At 46.7% G+C, this 23,266-nt stretch overlaps 1 protein-coding gene across 4 annotated transcripts in view; it reads left to right on the forward strand.

Moving 5' to 3' along the window:
* Window positions 1-23,266, forward strand: part of CRSH (Ca2+-activated RelA/spot-like protein) — a 113,769-nt gene that overhangs the window by 44,942 nt on the left and 45,561 nt on the right. For 2 of the 4 annotated variants that reach the window (XM_086497930.1, XM_086497933.1), the window contains 3 exons: window positions 1,819-2,106; window positions 2,402-3,343; window positions 3,476-3,760. In XM_086497930.1, the coding sequence (XP_086354056.1) occupies window positions 1,819-2,106; window positions 2,402-3,343; window positions 3,476-3,760 (1,515 nt within the window). Of the gene's footprint in view, window positions 1-1,818; window positions 2,107-2,401; window positions 3,344-3,475; window positions 3,761-3,862; window positions 4,238-23,266 lie in introns of those variants that run through there. The other 2 variants (XM_086497932.1, XM_086497931.1) reach the window with 2 other exon arrangements.

Here is a 23,266-nt window from a genome sequence, read left to right on the forward strand (position 1 = left end):
CCCCTTGGTCAGTACACAACGAGGTCACTTGGTTGGAAATAGGCCTCACGTCTCTTGGGGGTCCATGGCAGAGGGTCCAACCCGTACTTTTGGCCACCGGCTGCAATTCTCAGTTCTTTCAGAGGAGATGCATGACATTTAGCTGCGTGGCACGAGGGAAGCGCAGAGCATGTGCCAGGACATTACAGAGGCTATCCTTGCAGAGTGGCACACCCCGCAGGAGTCAGCAGCACCCCGCTGGATGGGGGCCTTCACGCGGCTGGAGGTCCTGTCTTGCAGTTTCTTTGAGGTATAGGGAGAGGGCAGGCTCCACAGCATCTCTACTGAAGCACCAGATGTAGCTGAGTGCTGCTTTCAGAGGATTCGAGTAGTGGGCATCTGTGGGAGGATCTGTGTCATTGATCCTGACCATGCTGATCTTGAGACTAGCCACTGGCGCCTTTGGGCATGGGAGAGCCGTCCTTTGGCTCGTGTGCAGTGGGATCCAGGGGAGTGGTTTTGGCAGGACCCCTTTGCCTCAGCTGACCACCCAGGGACTCCCTTCTTTCAGTACATAGCTCGGCTGGGTCGTCACATACTGATAGCTCGGAGAGAGGCTCGTCCTGTTGCAGCGACCCATTGGCAGGAGGAGGGTCTCATGACAGTTTTTGGCAGGATTCTGGGAGCGGTTGTGGGACAACCAATAGCCGAGGAGAGTGACCTTGTTTCAGTGGTTGCTACTGCAGTTGGGAGTTGGCTGGTACATAGTGGCCTCTTGGCAGCATGCTCAGCTTGTGGCCATTCACTTGAGACCCAGCAACATCGTTTGTGGGATTGTCTCATGGCACAGCAGGTGTGGCTTCGGATCTTGCGATTGATGCCTGCGCTTTCTTCAGCCCGATAGTACACTGGTCCACCCTTACGGGCCCATCACTTCGGTTCGAGATGGCTTCATTAAGCAGGATGATTCTGATATATGATGGCAGGCCTACACTTCAGCCGGCCACATAGTTCATCCCTGAGGAGGGGAGCAATGATAGAAGAGGCTGATTTTTGACTCATTAAGTGATTACAGTGTGTGTGTGAGTAGTGGGTGCAGGTGATCACAACTTTAATGCCTTCTCCCTTGTCTCTAGCGCGATGATTTGCTCTCGTGCATCTCTCTCCCCCCTTTGCACATATGGTAATGTCCCACTAGTTGGGCTTGTCAGATAACCATGTACAATTCTGTGGGTTTTATGAATGATAATCTCCCACAGATACGCACAATTCCATCGCGAAGAATTGCAAAAATGGAGAGTTTACTGGGCAAGGAATGGTTTCTGGATTAGTGTGATATTTGACTGTGTCACGTTTATCATCCATTTTGCCTGTTGACAAATCAAGATGGATTAACTTTCAGAGCTATAGAAAATGTGACAAGTTGGTCTTAGGTTCGAGCTGGTCTATTTGAGGCTTCTCACTTACCTTAGGTAGTGCTGGTTCATGAGCTTTGAAAGCTTTTCAATTGAAAGAGCCAAGCATCACGATTCAGAGTCACAGCATTTTCTTTGCTCTATTGGGTGAATTTTGAAGGAAGTATCCATTGATCGTCAAAGGATGTCAATGTTGTATTCTCGAGCAACGTGAGAGAAATCAGGCTTTATACTCATTGCACGCACACATCATGAACTTTTACAAGCTCTTGTTTGAAATGAATTTTCCATGAGCTGTTTCAAGCTTCAATTCGGAATATATGTCTACACTGTGAATCCACTTATTGCGAGAGATTTTTTGGACACTTGAGAATCACCGGAGTAGCTGTTTCACTAAATCACTTGTAATGGCTCTGATGATCAGGATACATCTAATGCCTCCGAGGAACGTGCAGAATTAGTACCTTATCATGATAACTGGCCCACATCATTTGCAGCACTTCCTGGAGGAGGCCAAATAGTTTCCGACTTTTCAGTTGCATGGGATGGTTTAGCTGGTCGGCTTTCTCCTTCTGTTACATCAGGGCAGCATATGCAGCTGATACTTTCTGCTCTGAAGCTAACCTTTTCTGCACTAAACAGAGTACCAGGAGGAAGAAGATTTATGCTGATGAACTCTTTGGCTATTGCATACACATTAGCAGATTTGCAGGTATGGTCTTGCTACGCTTTGAAGACCATGAGGTTTTACTTTTCCTCTTGACGGAATTATCATCAGCCATAAACATTTCCATTTGCGTTAGTCAGACCAAATGACATTCATGATAGTGAGACTGAATAACATTCATGGGTTAAGGTAGCTGAAATGTGTGTGGGTGTGTATGCGTGTTATTTTGGATGTACTACAAATCTTAGATTCACCTGCCCCCTTGTAGATTACGTCATCTTTTTTTATCAAGATCTGTAAGTGGTCGTTGAAAGAAAAAAAATGGCCTTTCAAAATGCAGATGGATGCCAGAGTTATGGCTGCAGGCCTCCTTCGTTTGGCAGTTGAAGCAGGACTTTTGGGAATATCCTTAGTCAGTCAAGAACTTGGCAGGGATGTTGGGAGGTTACTTCATGATTGCATCCGATTCAAGAGAACACTAGACCAAATGGATTTGTTTGATGAGGAAAGTGCAAGAGCAGTCAGGCGGTTCTGTTTATCGTACCATGATATAACGGCCATTATCATAGAGTTCTCATCGCGTTTGCAACAGATGAGGCTAGCTCATGATCTTCCAAGATATCAACAACAGATATTGGCTTTGGAGGCACTGCAGATTCACGCTCCTCTTGCTCATGCAATAGGGAAAAAAGAGGTTTCTAGCGAGCTTGAGGACTTGGCCTTTAAGACTGTTCTTCCTGATTCATATGAATTTTTGAATATTTGGTTGAACTGTCAATGGCCTGATGAGAAATCTGTACTGGAAGAGTGCAAGCTGAGATTATCTTCAGCTTTAGAACAAGATGAGAAACTGAAGTTATTAACAGAGGGGTACACAGTATTAGGTCGTCTCAAAAGTAGGTTTAGTATGATGAAGAAGTTGCTGAAAGATGGTCGGAAACCAGAAGAAGTCTATGACGTTATGGGGTTGCGTGTTGTTGTAACATCTAAGATGGATAGTACTGGCCTGGAGTTAATCGACACAGGTCGCACTGCCTGCTACAGAGTACTTGAAATTGTGAGATCACTTTGGGAAGAAGTTCCTGGAAGATTGAAGGATTATGTTGCTTATCCAAAAGCCAATGGATATGAGAGCTTGCATGTGGCAGTGTACCTCACTAATCCAAGCTTATATCAGCCAACCATGGAGTTGCAAATTAGAACATCATCAATGGATTCCAAAGCTAATGAAGGAGATGCATCACATGCTTTGTACAAAGGAGGACTAACGGATCCTGGACAGGTGAAGAATGCTGTGAAGAAGATGATCTACAAAGTCATCAACAGGCTGTTATTTCATGATTTTCTAGTATGGGCTGATGCCTGAAGATAAAGGCTTTGTTGACGACTTTGTGCTGGGTGTTTGGTACTGCAGGCTCAGCAGCTTAAGAAGTTGATGATGGCTGCAGCAGATCGTGCCGCTTTGTCATTAAAGGAATTGGACAATGATGTTCTGCTGTCAAAAGGCCTGGTGCATGAGGATCACATGTTTCTGATGTTTGATACAAATAAGGATGGCAAGATAAGCATGTCAGAGTTTCAGCAGGTCATGGGTGATTTAGGTGTTGATAGAAAAGAGGTGCAGGAATTTGTGCAGTTAGTTGATGTAAACAGGGATGGCTCTGTGAGTGCAGAGGAATTTGCAGAGTTCAAAAAAAAGGTATACTACAGCTTTTTGCTCCTTTTAGGGAGTCAGCTTTTATGGATACCTCTTGGTGATGTTCTTTTAATCTTACATGGCTACATTTCAATTGTCCCTTAGGATTCATCCTGCACATATGAATGACATAAGCCATGTTTGCACAGAGAACAATCATCAGGATTGGCATCTGACTTACTTCCAAGCCATTTAAGCAATGGCAGGCCATCCCCAAGCTTGGAAGCCTGTGGCGGATGTGATTATTCTCTGCACCAGGAACTCTTAAAAAACCCACTATAGTTTACCGTGTTTACACTAAATGTTGTAATAAACAGTTAATTGTATCAGCTTCAGCTTGTAGATCCAGAATACTTATGCCTTAGTTTAATCACAAGTAAACATCGACCAAAATAGGATATTAAGCAATGTAAAGATTAAAAACGTGCTTCATCACGTAAATGTTTTGTATTAACTTTTTTTCATTGGGATTAAAAGATAAGCCTTTTGAGTAGTTTGAGAATCATTGTGTACGAAAGTCTTATGATGGAGTGATAATAGTGCTAAGCTCACCATTTAACTTTGATTCAGGAGCTAGGGGACTATACTATTTATACCCACATGGAAGATAAGGATATCTGTTAATTACAATGGTATGGATGTGTTTCAAACATAACACACACAAGAAACCATGAGATATGTTTGCAAAATTTATGCTGCAATATTTTACAAAAATCTGAGACAAATAAATAACAACTCCATTGCAATCCAAAGGGCTTGTGCTTACCTTGAGACCACAACTCCTTTAGAAACAAAAAAGGTACGATAGAAAATTTGCAAGCTCCATCATTGAAGGACATGTTTGTGGATGCAACGAGGAAGAGAACTTGAGTGTAGTACCCAAGTTCTTGCACAGTGCCCTTATCAAAGAAACTCGTGAATTTGGGGTGAGTGTCTGTCACAATAGACTTAGATATCCCATGATTTCTGGAGATTTGTGCAATGAACAGTTTAGCCATATGATTGGCCTTCACTGTCTCTTTACATGCACAAAGGGAGCTTGCTTACTGAATCTATCTATGATAATCCGGATGCCATCATACCCACCTTGAGTCTTTGGGAGATTGAAGATAAAACTCGTAGCAATACTCTCCCAGGGTCGATTTGGAATCCGTAAAGGTTCAAAGTCATGTTGCTTTGTGCCTGTCATACTTCACTTTTTGACATACCTTACAAGTTTGCACAAAATCATCCATGTCGTTCTTGAGCTGAGGCCACTAGAAGTCTGCCTTGAGAGTCGCCTCTTTGCCGAACATAAGGGGATGTCAACACTTTTGGTTGCAAAGCCCTGTCACACTCACATAACTTGGCCTTACACTTAAAGTAACCGTCTTGGAGAGAATATTCTGAAACTCATTCCCCACTTTGTACTTTGTAAAAAATGACTGTCTGGACAAAAAATGACTGTCTGGACCAAAAGCGTATTGTCCCCTCGTATTATCATAATCAGATGAAGTATTGCTGTGGCGGTGGAAATCTGTGGCTTGCGAGATAGAGCATTTGCAACTACATTTTTCTTGCCTTCAAAATAAAGAATCTAGAAGTGAAATTGAGACGAGATATTTCCCCATCTCTTATGCTTTTTGGAAAACTTCAGTTTAGATGAAGTATTGTAGATTCTCATGATCTATATACAGTATAAAATCTGTTGCTAAATGGAATATTTTCTTATTTTCGTGAGTAATTTCTATTCACTGAAATTAGGATATTTAAACGTGTACACTTGAACTGTAAAGATTAGGAACTGTAGATCTACTGGAACTGATAAAAGCCATTAGGAACGGAAACCTTTGATGTGTCGTATGATGGGTGATATTAAGCATCACGAAGGAGTTGTATCGTTAGTTCGGTAGAAGAGACCAGGAAGTGGGTGTTCCTAATGCGTCACATGATGGGTGACAGGAGCATCGGATAGGGAATATTCCATTGGTCTGGGAGGAAATTTGAACTGGATAAAGGAATATGCATAAAGATGTAGGCACAAGAATAAAGATAATTTTGAGAAGCTTTTTTTAAAAAACGGGATATTTTTAAGTGCTTTTTGGGAAAGCACATGCTTTCCCGCCATGAATCCATGTCTGCATAGCATCTGTGACTGAGAATTGCATCCAAGGAAGCCTGTGAAGTGTTGTGTAGCATCGGTTTTCAACGCACTGAGTTTTTATTGAGTTTTTAACAAGTTCACATTTTTAATAAAGTGACCGGCTGCCCACTTAATAAGTGGGCAGTCAATCACTTAATAAAACTAAAGCAAGGCTTATTGAAAACAAAAGACTAGCACTCCCTTATGGCTGCAAACCAGGTGCGATCACTCTCGCTCCTCTCTCTAAATCTATCTCCAACCCTCTCTCTCCTCTCCTTGCTATTCCAGCGCCCCCCATCTTTGCTATTGTTGGAGGAAGCTCGCCAGCTATTCTTGCTGACTCCGAAGGCCTATAAAGCAGCCAACGCTTCTCTCCCTCCTCTCAATTTTGCGAGCGCTAGCACAAGGAGTCCATGCCACCGAGAATCTGTAAGTGATCGTGTGAAGCCATCGTGTGAAGGTTGCTTTTCCGTACTGGGAGCGATAGGTAAAGCTTGTAAATACGCTCTACGAGTTGTCGCTTTTGTGTTTGTGATTTTTGCAAGTACTCCATCACAAAGAAGAAGCAAGGAGGCCTCGGCCTACGCTCGAGGATTGCAAAAATGGAATCCGGAATGGTTTGCAGAGTTTCACACTCTGGATGCAGAGGGAATTGAGAGCTCGCCTCTTGGAATCTCCCACACGAGAAGGAATCGACCATCGAGTCTTAGATTTAGAACAGAGGGGTTTCTTTGGTTCTTGTGCTTGTAAAAAGATTCTCTCTGAATAAAGATTTCTCTATAAAGGGAGGGACCCACCCATCTTCCGGTGTCCAATATTGTGTCGATCTTCTTCCTCGTCTGTTTTGGATGAAAGTCTATTTATTTTAGCTTGTTGATTATTTGTGTGCACTTCTGTTTGTGGCAGTGGTCTTAGAGCTTGATCGCCTCTCTTTTTCTGCAAAGGACGACGATTCCGAGAAGGAACGAGAAGGACCATGACGAGTCATGAGGGGAACCGCTGAAGATGACTTCAACAAGTGTGAGTGCAATTCTCAGAATTGCAACAGCTTCTCATGCTGCTCGCTATCCAGAAGGTTTTGGACGGAATCAAGAAGCTGCAAGGAGCAGATGCAGATGGGCGTTAGGAAAATCCTGTTGTTGGTGGTAACAACCCGCAGGAGGAAAATGCGGAAAGAGGTGCCGAAGCGCACAAGTGATCTCCGGATTGGAACAAACGGCCTTCCAAGAGCAAGAGCCTGGAAAAAAAACTCTCTTTGTTGAATGAAAGCAAGGATGTCTTTATCTCTTCTCCATATACTCTCCTAGTTATACTACTTCCACTTTTCATACAATACTTCTTCAAAGAAGAGAACGCCTACTACTTCCCTACGTAATACCAAAGAGAAGGCCAAGTTGCAGAAGGATAACCGCAAGCCTCTGATGGTGAATGATTTGTTATGGAAGAATTTCTTCAGTTTCATCTACCTCAAGGGGATCTTCTATAGTTAATTTTGTAGGAGGTTCGCCAATGAAAGGTTGTAGAAGGCTCATGTGAAAAGCATTATGGATTTTCCAATTCTCAAGAAGATCCGATCTAAATGCTACATCATAAGATGTGGGTTTTCAAACCCGGTGACAAGGATGTCACATTTGATAGTTACACGGGATGAAGAGACATCTCCAAGGCACTATCTTTCATTAGACAGTTTGAAGTTGCTTTGACAACGGAAACTTTACCAAAAAATCCAAGTTGCGTCATGTTGGGATGTATCTCAAGGAGACGGCAAGCAATTGTGTTTAGCCAAGATTGTGGAATTGCCACATTCAATCAAATGATGGATCGAATTTTCAGCCCACACCGAGCTTTTACATGAGTGTTCTTTGATGACATAATCGTCTTTTCAAAGACCAAGGAGGAACATCGAAAGCACCCTCGCCTTGCCCTCTACACTACGTGCTGCCCGCTTCACCTACATTGCCTTTCTCTGCCCACAGATGAGCCATCTTGCGAAGGCCTGTCCACGGTGGAGGCCCCGACCCTCGACATAGACCCAGCCTACTAAGGTTGGCCCGGCTCAGCAAGCAGAGACGGAGAGAGCACATGCGGGTAAGACAAGTGTCCAGGCAGAGGAGGGCTGACGGTAGGTTCGTGGCGGTCGTCGCCAGGATACACGCTAGTTTGGCGTCCCTGGTGGTCGGCCTGCATGAGGCGAGCAGTAGTGGGTGCCTTCAGGGAACCATTTCCACCCTCTTCAACAGGATGCGTTGGCCAATACCCCTCTACCTCAGCTTTACCACCGACAGCCCCCCCCCCCCCCCCCCCCCCCCCCCCTCCGCCTAGCATCCCCATCCCTCCGCTTTGTCGCATGTTCCCTCCATACCCTGCCGCTGGCCCAAGGGATAGGTCACTCTTCGGGAGCTCGAAGGTCTCTTGGCAGTGCATTGCCATGAGCTGCTTGGCGAGAGAGGAGCATCCATATCTGCGGGCGCCCCTGTTGGTGCAGACGTCAAAGGGCAAGCGTCACCTTTTGCTACAGTCCCTTGTGGGCTGACTAGTTTTGACATCCGTTACCGCTGGGACTTCTTCCGCTATGACTTTACACGTTTTCTTGGCAACTCTTCTCGTGACCTTGAGGCGGCTTGCTTCAAAGTCTATGTACTGTTTCTAGCAGCGAGAAGGACAGAGGCCCTGGACACAACGGTTGGTTTCTCCTTCCCTTCCCATTGTGTGACAGGGATCAGATTGAGTGGACTATGCATACAGTGCTGGACTGCTCCATGTTCAGTTTCTGGGGTTCTCTCACCACACAAGAGGCTTGGGGGTGACAGACTTGATACAGACTTTGCAATGTGCAGCGGAAGTGAATGATGGTGTAAGCTCAAAATGAGTGATCAGTGGGTGCTCTTTTACTAACGGGAAGGGAGAGCCTTCCTTGACTTAATGAGAGATTGTGCAATGACCAAAACAAAGAGAGTGGAATTTGTGAGAGAAAGTGCCGAGAGTGAGAGAAAGAGAGAGAAGAGACGAACGACACCAGATGTCGGGTCCCAAACCCCCCTCCAAGGGCCCCCCTCTCTATTGCTAGAGAGGTATTTGCTTTAGATTGCACAAAGTTTGGTACAATGGTTCTTAATGATGTGATGCTTGATGACGATGACGATGTCGATGTCGATGGACGACGATGACGATGTCGATGTCGATGTTGATGGACGACGACGACGACGACGACGAATGGCTGAAGTCTGAAAATGCTACTGATGCTTGAGGCTGAAAACTGAGATCGCTATGGATGATGATGGAATCTTGCAAGTGCGCCGAGACTACGGGGCTGAATTGTTGTCGTCGCTGCGATGACGACGGCTGAAAACTGAAAAACACTAACTGATTTGCTGGCTGAAAACTGATTTGTTGTCTTGGCCGTGATGGAAAGGGGGACCGCGACGAGGGAAGTGCTGATCTGCTGTGGTACTGCGGCAGGACGCCGAGGGAGAGCAAAAACGCTGCTACTGGTTGAAAACGCCGAGCCAGAATACGTTGATACTGCTTGAGAAAAACGCCAGGCTGATTTGGTATTGTGGGGCACTGCTTGGTGCTGATAGGTGCTGCTGCCCGTCCTATGTCTCCTACCTGTCTCTAGCGCCCAAGGGCCCCATATATAGGTGCCGATAGCTGGGTCGAGCAGCCTCTGCAATAACCCCACGATTTGGGTAATTCAAGAGTAACTTTAATAATTAATATCCCTGTAAGAGGTGGTTCACGTGCACTTGGGGAAAATGAGTCCATGCCCAAAATCAAATCACATCCTTTGAGAGGAGAACCACAAACTTACGACAAAAACTGACATTTTGAACCAAAACTATCACATTAGGACATTCATGCGTAAAAGGAGAGTGCATGCCAGGAGCAAATTCAGAGATCACAATGGGATCTATTGAAAGAGCTTCTAAATGCGCGCTCTTCGGGAGAGTCACTAACCACATCCTACATACTACCCGAATCAAACAAGGTCACAATGCGTTGACTATTAACATGACCATAACACTGCATGAGAGACTCATTTACATGATCATTAGAAACGAGGGACACATTAGTGTTCCCATTGATTGCATTAACATATGATGTGGATTCTGTGGGTTCTTTTGTGGGTTCTTTAGGTGCTTTCTTAGGACAAACTCGTTTTATGTGACCTTTAGTGTGACATTCAAAACATCTTCCTTCCTTTGCATATTCGGTTCGTTCTTCAAGACTTAACTAACTAACCTCCTAAGATTCCTTGAGCAGATTTTTCAGCAGGCGTCAACTTAGGGTTTCCTGAGTTTTAGCCTTTCCTTTATTATCATTGTGAGAGTTTTGTGCTCTAGGTGTAGAAGAAGATTGAGAAGAAGAAGAAGTACTGTTATCCTTTCCATGGTTCTTACCCTTTCCATGGTTCTTACCATTGGTCTTACCAAGGATACTTGACTTGTTCTCCTTCGGCTTACCTTTGTTGTGCTTCATTTCTTGCGCTAGAGAGATTCTAACGGCGTCATTGTAGTCCGTAGGGTTGAAGACTTTCACATTGAACTTGATGTACTCATCTAACCCAAAAAGGAAAGCCTCCTTTTATTCTGCATCTGATTTGCACAATTGAACGCCAATCTGCAAAATACGGTTAGAAAAAGACATAACATGAGTGCCATTTTGCTTAAGACCATGCCAATCTTCTTTTAATCGATCAAGGTACTCCGGTGGCATAAAACGAGCCTTGAGCTTGTCTTGGAAGTCGACCCAACTGAAAGAGAGGGGTATGCCATCGTCGGCATGCTCAAGATGCTTAGCCAACTGTGACTCCTGCCAAGCTTGATACCAATTATGGCATCACCTGCTGAATACATGACAATAGTCAAAACTATACTGTTGTTGGTTTTCTTGTTAGTCGCAAAGTAAGCATTAAATTGATGCAACCAAGAATGAATCACAGAAGCGTCCATCTTACCATCATACTTACTGAACGTCAACTTCTCAGTGACTGGATTGTTGGAGTCGTCGCCTCTACTTGTGCTAGGTGATGACTTGCTGGACTCCTTGAGTGGCTATGTCTTCAAGGAGAGTACCTGTAGGAGCAACTCCTACAGGCGTTGGTTCTGCTTTTCTTCGGCTGCTATATGTTGAGCCTCACGTGCTTGCTCATGCTCGAGCTCCATAGCTGCCCTTCTTTCTTCATCCACTATGCGTTGAGCTTCGCGTGCTTGCTCACGCTCGAGCTCCATAGCAGCCCTTTGTTCTTCATAGTCTCGATCCATGGTGGCGCGTTGTGTCTCTTGTTGTAGCATCATCTCTATCATCGACTTGACCAATGTCTCCATAGGGCTTGGTGCAATCCGTGGCGTAGATGGGGATGGGGGAGGATCGAGGAACAATCCTCCTAGTGTAGAGACTTCTTCTCCTCCAACTCCACTGTCATCACCTTAACGCAAAGTCTCCATTCTGCTTCTGGTGATGACCATGCACTGAGTACTTAGGTACTTGGGTTCGTGGGTAACTTGGGCTCTTGGGTTCTTGGGTACTTGGGTTCTTGCAATATGCGTTTAAGAAGGCTTTTCTCTTACCCAAGCTCAACTCCTTCCTGCGGGTGCACCCCTTGGCAGCCTTGCGTTCACACCAAGGTTGCTTTTTTCCTCCTTACGATGATTGGCCTGCCGCTAAGTGAAAGGGCGGCTCTCAATGAGTGGAAAAGAGGAACGAGGGGAGACTGGACAAGCCCTTCTTTTCAGGGTTACCTGCCACTCTTTTGAAAACACAGATTAGGACACATCGAAGTGGTCTTGGGTTACGTGCAATCACAACATGCAAAGAAAAATTATGTGGTTCTTTGTGCTTCTTTCCTTGAGCGATGATATCGAACACTGTCGAAGGGCTCTGGTATCAATGTAATGTGCAGCGAAGTGAATGATGGTGTAAGCTCAGGATGAGTGATCAGTGGGTGCTCAAGGTTCCTTCTATTGACGGGAAGGAAGAGCCTTCCCTGACTTAATGAGAGATCATGCAATGACCAAAACAGAGAGTGGAAACTGTGAGAGAGAGAGAGAGAGAGAGAGAGAGAGAGAGAGAGAGAGAGAGAGAGAGAGAGAGAGAGAGAGAAGAGACGACACTAGATGTCAGGTCCCAAACCCCCCTCCAAGGGCCCCCCTCTCTATTGCTAGAGAGGTATTTGCTTTAGATTGCACAAAGTTTGGTACAATGGTTCCAAATGATGTGATGCTTGACGACGACGATGATGACGATGATGAGAATGACGATGACAATGACGACAACGACAACGACAACGATGCACTTATCTAGCTACCCTTTATGTTGAAGAAGGAAGTAATTTTATAAGTGGATATAAATTAGCAAAAAGGATAGGAATTTCTTTTTCTTGGTTGTGATAGAGTTTTATAGTCTATCAAGAGGAAGCTTTGCCATTGGTCTTCCTTGCATTTGTCTTTGGTTGGTAGAGCCCTTGTGGTAAATCGGTTCCTTGCAAGGTCATGGTTTACCACATCCTGCATTACTCTTCACTCTGGAGTCATGGAATGTCTATGCCACCTAGTGCGCAACTTTCTATGGAGTGGTTCAAATGGGTCTACTGATACATGACCTCAAGTTTATTGGGACACAGTTATCTTGCCTAGAGAGGTGGGAAGCTTGGGGATTATTGATCCAAAGATGCAGAGCAAGGCATTGCTTGTCAAGCTCATAGTACGCGGATTGTTTCTTAGGGCCGATCCTTGGAAGCAATTTTCCTGGAGTCTTGGAAGCAATTTTTATACCATGTGTTGCCACATGCGTCTCCTCATGCTTGGTGCTCAACCATCTGTTTCACCTTTGGATATGTTATTTGTCACTGTTTATGAGTTTCTTGTTGAGGACTTGGATGGATCTGCGTTGCGCTTTGATTTGGCACACACTTTGTTGTTTGGAGGGGGTAGAGAGGCAGCTACTCATTTGAAATGCATATGTGACGGATTCAGAGGGGTGGCAGCCAGGAGAAAGGATGCACATTGATTGGGGTAGATGGGAGGATGGTCTGTAGCAGCATCCTTACATCGTTACTTGGAGGCTTCCTTGGTTGATGCAGAGGTTATTGCAGCTACCTATAGAATCAGCAGAGGCCGCAACACGTAGCGAGAGATTGATGCGGCTATTCTTGCTGACTAGCATGCCATCATTGGGGGACATACTGTTTTACCCTCTCATCAAGGCTGGTAGGCAATCTTCGACCAATTCTTTGGACGTTCGACTGTTATGAAACATGGGACCTAGGTGTTTAGACATTGCAGAGACTGGCCATCATGGCTATCACATCAAGTTGGTTTATTAGGGTGAGGTGTCTCTTGATCAGCGCCTAGATGCTCGTTGGCAGCCTGTTCAAGTGGTGGCTCTTTGGGACGGCTCTCTTGTGTTGACCCGGTTTTCATCGCAGAGGAGGCACCGCTTTGGAAGGTGTGGATTTAGTAAGGACTACAACTGGGTTTAGTGTGGATTTAGTAGGGACTGCAACTGGTTGAGTTGGACTGAGATCTTGGTGAGTGGTAGGGAGCCTTCTTTAGAGGCTGATGGGGCCCCTCTTTCCTATTTTGAGTACTTTGTACCTGTTGGGAGGAGGATCATTTTGAGGACACGATGACCAGCTCACTCTCCATGGTAGTCAAAGGTATGCGAGATAAGTGCATCTCTCCAGCCTTTCAGAGATAATTTTGGTCATGCATTTGGAGATGATCCCGCCTCGTGATATGCTATTTCATGTGGATGATTGTGCATGCAGGTTTGCCAGTTGGCACTTGTCCTGAGATTACTGGTCATGATCCGACTTGCCAGAGATGTATGAGTCCTTGAGGCACTGTTTCTGGGTTTGTCTGTATGGTCAGCTAGTGTGGAGGGCGATTTATTGTTTGTTGATTAGAGAGGGAGTTCATGATGGTTTTGTGACGTGGGAGGCGTTTGCATGGCTTTTGCGATTTTTGGGGTCACACTCTATATCAGGGCTCTCCGACACATCCGGCCCTCCTACTTACATTATGGGGATGTAGATTGGGCACTTGACAAATGGTTTGAGATATTGTCCATGAGTCACACTACTCTCAGAGGGATGCAATTTTTACTACGATCAGTAACATTACTATATAGATCATGTGGAAGGCTCGTTGTTCTCACATTCTGGGTTCACAATCTTCTCCGACATCCAGTACTTTGACAACTATGTGGACTGAGTTGCTGCATATTCTTTGCAGCCAGTCGGACAACGAGATTGTCGAGGGCAGCGGAGAGGCACAGACACCCATTTTTGTACCCTTGCTGAGTCTGCTTTTGGTGGAAGTGCCTATCTTTCAGAGGTTTCAGAGGATGCTGTCATCCTCTCTCCACTTAGCTTTCCAAGGCATTTTTTACTGTCTTTAAGAGAGGTCTTTTACCCTTGCTTACAGTTTTCCGTGTGGCTAGTTGTATTTGGTTTTTACACTTTTTAGATTGTCGCCTGCGGGCCTGCTCTGTAATCAATGATGTAGTTGTTGCCCTCAGAATTGGCACCATTTGGGTGCTTTTTCAAGTATTAGAAATCAGCCTCTTTCTTTGCACGCGCGTGCGCGCAGAGAGAGAGAGAGAGAGAGAGAGAGAGAGAGAGAGAGAGAGAGAGAGAGAGAGAGAGAGAGAGAGAGAGAGAGAGAGAGAGAGAGAGAGAGAGAGAGAGAGAGGAATGAAATGATATATTAACGTCTTCAAAAGGCCAAAGTGACGTATGAGACCAAAAAGTTACAATGTGGTGGACAGATACAAAGTCGAGTACCAAAAATAAATAAAAAGGTGCTGAAAAAAAGGGTACTAAAGTAGTGAATGAGGAAAATACAACACAATGTGGGTGTAGCCTCAGAAAGAGGTAAATTACAGGAGATCCATCATTGGTCGTTGGTGGATCTCATCAATCTCCTCCATGGTCAGGAGTCTGACCGGGCGTCGTGCATGTCGAGCCAGAGTGATCCGAATCCTCTAATGCAGCCTCCATCGATGCTGTGTAGTCCTTGGCAGTCGTGGGCGTTCGGACCTCCCTAGTTCGGCCGCTCGGTTGATCGGTATGCCTCTAGTGTGAGGAGAATGTGGGCTCTGCTATGATAGTAGCTGCTTTGGCTGTCTAGTGTCCGCTCTAAAGAAGTCTGTGATCCGTCTCTGAGACTGGCTAGCCTCTCCTCTCATCAGGCTCTCTCCGTGTCTACGTAGCTCGAGAAAAAACAATCCCAGGCATCTCATCCCATGACCCTAGAGAGTAGTCCAAAGCTCTGAGCAGGCAGTGAAAGCGACCTCGTATCTCATAGTAAACTGGGAAATGGCATGTGTAGTGCAATCCTGTCTCAGGCTCCATGTGACATAGGGGACATTGTTGGTACTCTACTGTATCTACCAGTCTCAATCCGAAGCTAGTGTGAAGATTTGCGTATATGGTCAATAGCACATCATATTCCATGAGATACGTGGGTGTCCATGTATCTGGATCTTGTCATAAAGCCGTCCTTCGTAAGCTAGAGAAGATGCTCTCTATAGAAAGCCATCTTCCTGTCCAGCTCTCCGTAAGCTAGAGAAGATGCTCTCTATAGAAAGCCATATTCGTGTCCAGCTCCTGTGCTGACTGTATCCAAGTCCTCCTGGTGTCTAGCTGAGTCAAGTCTTGGCAGATGAGCCTGGTGATCTCGGACAATGTAAGAGTGAGAGAGGGTGCATCCAATGAGTACTGGAAGGGGGGCAATCTATCCATGCTGAATCCATTCACCTGAAACCATGATGTCATCCAATGAGTACTGGAAGGGGGGCAATCTATCCATGCTGAACCCATGTACCTGAAACCATGATGTCATCTCTCCATACCAGCATGTTGTATCTCTCCGCATAGCTAATTGTTGAGAAAACTCAAGTGAAAACTCAAGTGCTATTTTTTAGTGAAGGTCCCATAAGCGGTGTATAAAAAGGAAGGAGAGAGAGAGAGAGAGAGAGAGAGAGAGAGAGAGAGAGAGAGAGAGAGAGAGAGAGAGAGAAATGAAATGAAATGTTATATTAACGTCTTCAAAAGGCCAAAATGACCTATGAGACCAATCAGTTACAAAATAGTGAATCTAATACCATGTCTGGGTACAAAAGAACTAGAAAAGAACTAGAAGTGGAACAAAATACTACTACTACTACTACAATCTAAAACTACGTGGGTGTAGCAGCTGATACAATAGGTACCCGGTAAACTGGATGTAACAGTGTGTGAAACAAAGATGGAAGAAATGGTGAGGATCCATCCTCATCTGCACTCTGGATGTCGAGAGAGTATGGCTCGAATCTTCTGTTGTAGTCTCCGTCGATGCTGTGTAGCTCCTCTCCTCAGTCGCGGTCGTCTGTATCTCTGTAGCTCCAATGCTCGGTCGATGAGAGTGCCAGTAGTGGTCGAATGAGTGTGGGACGAGCTCTGCAGTGGTGGCTGCTCCTCTGGCTGTCCCATATCTAGTGAAAAGAAATCTGTAATGTGTCTCTGGGACTGCCTCTCTCTAGCTCTCCCCAGTAAAGTGTCTCTATACCTGTGTAACTCAAGTAGATATAGTCCAAGACATCTCTGATCCTCATAACTCATGACCCTAGATAGAGGACCAAAACCCTCTCTGAATAAGCAGTGGAAACGCCCCCGTATCTCATAGAACACTGTGCAATGACATATGTAGTGCAACTCTGTCTCTGGCTCTCTCTGGCATAATCGGCAGATCCTGCTGTCTGCTGGTATCCCTCTGAATCTACCAGTCTCAATCTCGAGCTGATGTGAGGATGTGCGTATCTGACCAATGGCACAACGCAAACCATGAGACATATGTGTGTCCATGTAGCTGGGTCGAATCACAAACCCATCTCCTGTGAGGTGGAGAAGATGCTCTCTATAGAAAGCCATCTTCGTGCTCAACTCCTGAGGCGGCTCTATCCATGTCCTCCTGGTGTCGAGCTGGATCAGGTCCTGACGAATGAGTCTAGTGATCTCCACCCGTGTAAGAGACAGCGAGGGTGCCTGAAGAGAATACTGGAAAGGGGGCAACCTGTCCATGGTGAAGCCATGCGTCTGAAACCATGAAGTCATCTGTGCATACCAGCATGAAGTGTCCCCCTGTAGAGCTAACTGTTTGGAAGACTCAAGGGCCAGTCTAGCATATCTGTCTCTAGTAGTATCCCATAGGCTGTGCACAAAGGACACTGATCTGGTAAGCGCCTCAATCTCCATGGGGGGGGCAGCTAGCTCTGCTCGAATGATCGCGTGAGGTACGGAGGCCTTGGCTCTAATCAATCGGGAGATCATAGATACCAAGGGCCTCTCCATACGTCTCCAACCATCCTGGCCTACAGAAGGTCCCCAAACCTGTACCCCATACATCATAGCTGAGGCTACTAAAGTATCAAAGAGCCATAACTTTGTCCGAGGTTCCTGGAACTGAACCTGCGAACACATCCTCTCCAAGCCTCCCAAGGCCGCATAAGCTCTGGTCAGTCTAGTCTCTGCTGCTCTCCCCAAAGAAAACCTCGGCCCAGTGAAGACTATCCCAAGGTAAGTGTATGCATCTGTATACTCCACAATCTCTTGACCATACGTGAAGGTCGGTGCCTATCTCCTGATCCACTGCGGTGTGGTGTTAAACACCATGACCTTGGTTTTACCAAGGTTTACAGACAATCCACTATCCTCTGCAAAACTGTGTAATGCATCCAACTGTCGCTGCATACCCTCTGGTGAGTCAGAGATCAAGACAATATCATCAGCATATAACAACAATGGGATCCACGTCCCTGCCAGCTGGGCACCTCTATCACCCTCTCTGTCAATGTAATCAGACACCTCATCAACATACATACCAAACAGAGTAGGAGACAATGGGCAACCCTGTTTCACCCCGATAGTGGAGTGAACTAAGTCAGATATCCCCTCTGGGGTGCGTACATGTCCCATCACTGATCTGTATAAAGCCATAATCCCCCAAATCAACACTGTGGGCACCCCCATCTCCTGCAGTCTGCGCATCAGTCGAGCTCTCGGTACCATGTCAAATGCTTTGCGGAAATCCACAAAGCTACAAAGGAGAGAGAGAGAGAGAGAGAGAGAGAGAGAGAGAGAGAGAGAGAGAGAGAGAGAGAGAGAGAGAGAGAGAGAGAGAGAGAGAGAGAGAGAGAGAGAGAGAGAGAGAAATTGAAATGTTATATTAACTTCTTCAAAAGGCCAAAGTGACCTATGAGACCAGAAAGTTACAATGTGGTGGATCTGATACAAAGTTAGAGTAACAAGATGACAAAAATGAAATGACAGAATGACAATAAAATACTATGGAATCCTAAACTGCTAGGTGTAAACTAAGCAGCTAGCTGGGATATCTAGATCACAAGAGATCCAGCATCGGTCGTTGGCGGATCTCATCAATCTCCTCCATGGTCAGTAGTCTGACCGGGTGTCGTGCATGTCGGGCCAAAGTGATCCGAATCCTCTGATGCAGCCTCCGTTGATGCTGTGTAGTCCTCCGCAGTCGTGGGCGTCTGGATCTCCCCAGCTCAGTTGCTCGGTCGATCAGTGTGCCTCTAATGTGAGGCGACGAGCTCTGCTGTGGTAGTAACTCCTCCGGGTGTCCAGTGGCAGCTCTGAAGAAGTCTGTGATCTGTCTCTGATATTGGCTAGCCTCTCCTCTCATGAGGCTCTCTCTGTGTCTGCGTAGCTCGAGCAAAAACAAACCCAAGCATCTCCGATCCTCGTACTGCATGACTCTAGAGAATGGTCCAAAGCTCTCTCTGAACCATAGTTACATGGGACGGCGGGTCGGGGTCGGGAACGGGGACAGGACGGCAAAAGTCAGGAAACGGGGACGGGGGTCGGGACGGCACAAAAAAAAAGAGAGTTGTTTTGGCATTTTTGACCTATATACATGCCACACACATAGAGCATCACTTTGACCACAAATTTACACTAAATAGACCAAAGAACATGAGTCATATAGACGCAAATGTGCTAATAAAACATCGAAAAATGAGGACCCAAAGGGTGGCTTTTATAGCCATTGCGGTGCTTTGAAGTTCAAACATATGGCTATTAGAGAGAAACTAGCCTCTAGAAATGATCAGGTTTTCAAATTTTAAAAAAAGTCCCCTCCCAATCCCTGCCGTCCCCTCCGTCCCCGGGACGTTTTGCCTGCGTTCCCACTTGGCAGCTCTTTTGCCGTCCGTCCCCACCCGTCCCCGTCCCGGAAATGGGTGTCCCCCGTCCCTAGGTCCGTCCCCTCCGTCCCGTGTTACTATGCTCTGAACAAGCAATGGAAGTGGCCTCGTATCTCGTAGTAGACGGGGCAGTGGCATGTGTAGTGCAACTTTGTCTCAGGCTGGATGTCACACAAGGGGCATGTCCTGGCCTTTGCTGGTACTCTGCTGTATCTCCCAGTCGCGATCCGCAGCTGGTGTGAAGATGTGCGTATATGGCCAATAGCACATCCTATCCCATGAGACAAGTGGGTGTCCATGTATCTGGGCCTCATCACAAAACCATCCACCCTAAGCTGGAGGAGATGCTCTCTGTAGAAAGCCATCTTCGTGCCCAGCTCCTGTGTTGGCTGTATCCATGTCCTCCTGGTGTCTAGCTGAGTCAAGTCCTGGCGGATGAGCCTGGTGATCTCGGACTGTGTAAGAGTCAAAGAGGGTGCATCCAGTGAGTACTGGAAGGGAGGCAATGTTACCAGCTTGTGACTACTATCTATCCTTTTTGTTAATTTCTTTCTTATTATCTATTTACTTTCACTTTTTGGAAACACCCCTCGGGAAATCTAACTGCCCTGCATTGCATAGCTAGTGTGGAATTGTCCAGAGGGAGTCCAGGCCTGAGGGCAAGAGAGCACTAAGGTTGGACAAGGACTATGGTTAGCCAAGTGGGGTCATTGACTAGCCATACTGGAATCCTTTGTTACAGAGGCTACATTTCAGTTGTGGGTGTGGCTGCAGTGTACAAAGAGGGTCGGATGACCTAGAAAGATACAATGGCAGCATCTCCTAAAATTTAGGGAACTGCTATTTTGGGACTTGAAAATGTGTTTGCGTCATTACCTCCGGAATGACAAGGAGAACATTTTCTTACTCTGCCGTGAAGTCAACTGGGCGACCGGTTGGGAGATTTTTAGACGGCAACCGCGAAACGGGAAAATGCTTATAAATGTGCCAAGTGGCACCTTTTGGTGCACTTTCCTCATGCAAGAGAAGGGGGCGCTGAATTGAAAGAGCAAAGAGGCTCATTTTCAGATTTTGTCATAGGTTAAGAGCTATGGAGTGCTTGCTTTCCCTCCTATGTACAGTGCGGTGCCAGGAGTGATGCCCTGCACGCTACGCACTGCCCTCTCTCTCTCCTCTATGGTAGTATGTTATGCCCCTCTAGTGGGCTTTTCATTTGACCAATGTACAGTTGTGTGGGTTCATGCGCGATTGCCGAGGCAAGAGCCTCTTGCATAGGTACTAGATTAGCTAGCGGCTAATCCCCCGCAGGTACAGGTGAATTCGGAGAGGTTTCACGCCAGAAATCTCGTCCGATTCAAACGGCAAGTAGCCCTACAGGTGCGGGAGCTCGAGGACTTGCTACGGATGCGACTGGCACGCGAAACGGAGCCCGAAACAGTAAATTACAGCCTGCTGTGTATTTTTGCAGGTTTAGGGTTTTGGCCCTAAACGGTCCCTAATACCCCCAGGAGGTTCGGGGACGCGAGGGGACTGCTGTACAGGTGGTTTGGCGCATTTTCGGGGCTGAAAACAGAGAATTCAGCGTGCTGCAGATTCTCGCCAGGTTTTGCGAAGTGCCCGTATGCGTCGGGAAGGTCAGTCAATGCGTGGGAATACTGACTGTGAAGTGTCCTAGTACAGTTATGCTGCCGAAATCGGGCTGGAACAGTGGAAATTCAGCCGAGTTTGTGTGGGGCAGCTTGTAGGGAACCACAACGTTTATTCCCTCTTTTGAACAATAAAGAAATACCGAAAGGGGCGCCTAAGTTAGGGGCTAATTTGGTGTCGGTCTACTCATACAGGTGCAATCTAGCAGCCTGTATCCCTCTCCCCTTTGTTGTGTCTTGAAAGTACAGGTAAAGTGGACGACAAATTAAATGGGTGAAAGCAAATAAGGTTTAAGTTTAAAGTCTACCGCCCTTTTTGGATTGAACAGGCCGGTTACAGTCAATCTGTCTATGTTGAACCCATGCGCCTGAAACCATGATGTCATCTCCCCATACCAGCATGCTGTATCTCCCTGCATGGCTAACTGTCGAGAGGACTCAAGTGCAAGGCGGGCATATCTGTCTCTGGGAAGTTCCCACATGCGGTGTGTGAAGGAGACAGATCTGGTGAGTGCCTCAACCACTAGTGGGGGGGCAGCTAGCTCTGCTCGGACAATAGCACGTGGTACTGAAGCCTTGGCTCTAATGAGCCGCGAGATCATAGAGACCAGAGGCTTCTCTATGTCCCCCCATCTATCACTGCGGCCTGTCCTCCCGTGATGATCCAATGAAGGTCCCCAAATCTCAGCTCCATAAAACAATGCAGAAGCCACCCAAGTGTTAAAGAGCGAGAGCTTCGTCCGAGGCTCCTGAAATTGAACCTGTGAACACATCCTTTCCAATCTACCCAATGCTGCGTGGGCTCTGGTCAATCTAGTCTCTGCTGCCCTCCTCAATGAAAATGCTGGCCCACTAAAAACCATTCCGAGGTAAGTGTAAGCATCTGTATACTCCACTGTCTCCTGGCCGTATGTGAATGCTGGCGCTGACCTCCTGATCCACTGTGGGGTGGTATTAAATACCATGACCTTGGTTTTACCAAGGTTGACGGACAAACCACTTTCCTGCGCAAACCTATGCAAAGCATCCAAGTGACGTTGCATCCCCTCCGGAGAGTCGGAGATCAACACAATATCATCAGCATATAACAATAGTGGAATCCATGTCCTTGCCAGCTGTGCACCTCTATCACCATCTCTCTCAATGTAGTCAGAAACCTCATCCACATGCATACCAAATAGAGTAGGAGAGAGCGGGCAGCCCTGCTTCACCCCAATAGTGGAGTGAATCGGTGTGGATAGACCCTCTGAGGTGCGTACATGCCCCACTACTGACCTTTATAATGCGATGACCCCCCAAATGAGCTCTGTGGGTACTCCCATTTGCTGTAATCTGCGCATCAATCTAGCTCTGGGCACTGTGTCAAATGCTTTGCGGAAATCCACAAAGCTACAATAGATCCGTCTCCCACGCGATCTGCCCTCCTCAATGATGGCTCTGAGTGTCAAGATATGGTCAAGAGTAGAAAAACCCCTCCTGAACCCTGCCTGCCCGGCTGCGCGTATCCCCTCCCTCTCTGCCCATCTACTCAGCTGCTGCTCAAGAATAGATGCGTACAACCGTGCCAATGTGTGTCCAATCATGATAGTGCGATAATTCCCAGGCTCCATAGGGTCTCCCGACTTGAAGATAGGTACAATAGTAGATAGGGTTCAAGTATTAGGCAAGATCTCACACATGGCACGGTTAAACATAACTACTAGAAGCTCTGCTAGTAGATCTCTGGCATTCCTGAAATGCTCAGCCACTAAGCCATCATGATCGTATGCTCTCCCAGTCCTCATCCTGTCAATAGCCTTCCTCACCATCTCAGCGGTGAAAAAAGCACATGTGTGTGGGCATGGATCGGGGGGGTCGGGAAGGGGGGGCTGCTCAGGAACTGTGTACAGAGATGATGCGTACTGGCCCCAGTCCTCTGTAGAAGTGATGGCGGGGGGGGGGGGGGGGGGGAGTGCTCCTGAAAGAGGCGCCATGCCTCACTTGAGTCCTGACTCAAGAATAGCTGGTATAGATCCTGGTCTAGGCAAGCCAAAAATGCCCTCTTCTTCGGCCGCACTACGCGTCGGAAGTCAATCTGTGACTGTCTGTGAGTGATGTCTCCCAAAAGCACCTCCCTTTGAAGTCTAGCTCTAGTGTCCCAGCATTCCTCATCATACCAACTGTTCTGGGGCATGCTCCCCGAGCGGCGTCTCTGCTCAGGCTGGGTATGTGGGTATGCCTCTGCTGTTGCATCATTTAGTGTCTGTGTCAATATAGTAGTAAGCTCCTCCAGAGGTCGCCCTGGCTCCTCTATGCACAGGCGTCTGTAGATCCCATCTATGTATACAGAGTCCGTCTCCCGTGTGAAGGTGTAGCGAGTAGGGGTTGCGATCCGTAGCCTGTGTGCTACACTAAATTGAAAAGAGATGGTCAACGACACAAGAGCATGATCCACTGCCACACCAACAGGTCTGGGTCCAACCATGAGATCCTGGATACTAGAGATGAGGCTCAGCTGTGCCATGACATAATCCACTGTGCTGGCTCCATGTCTGT

The sequence above is a fragment of the Adiantum capillus-veneris genome, chromosome 24 (genome assembly GCF_014529385.1).
Source record: "Adiantum capillus-veneris isolate H3 chromosome 24, ASM1452938v2, whole genome shotgun sequence".
Taxonomy (NCBI): Eukaryota; Viridiplantae; Streptophyta; class Polypodiopsida; order Polypodiales; family Pteridaceae; genus Adiantum; species Adiantum capillus-veneris.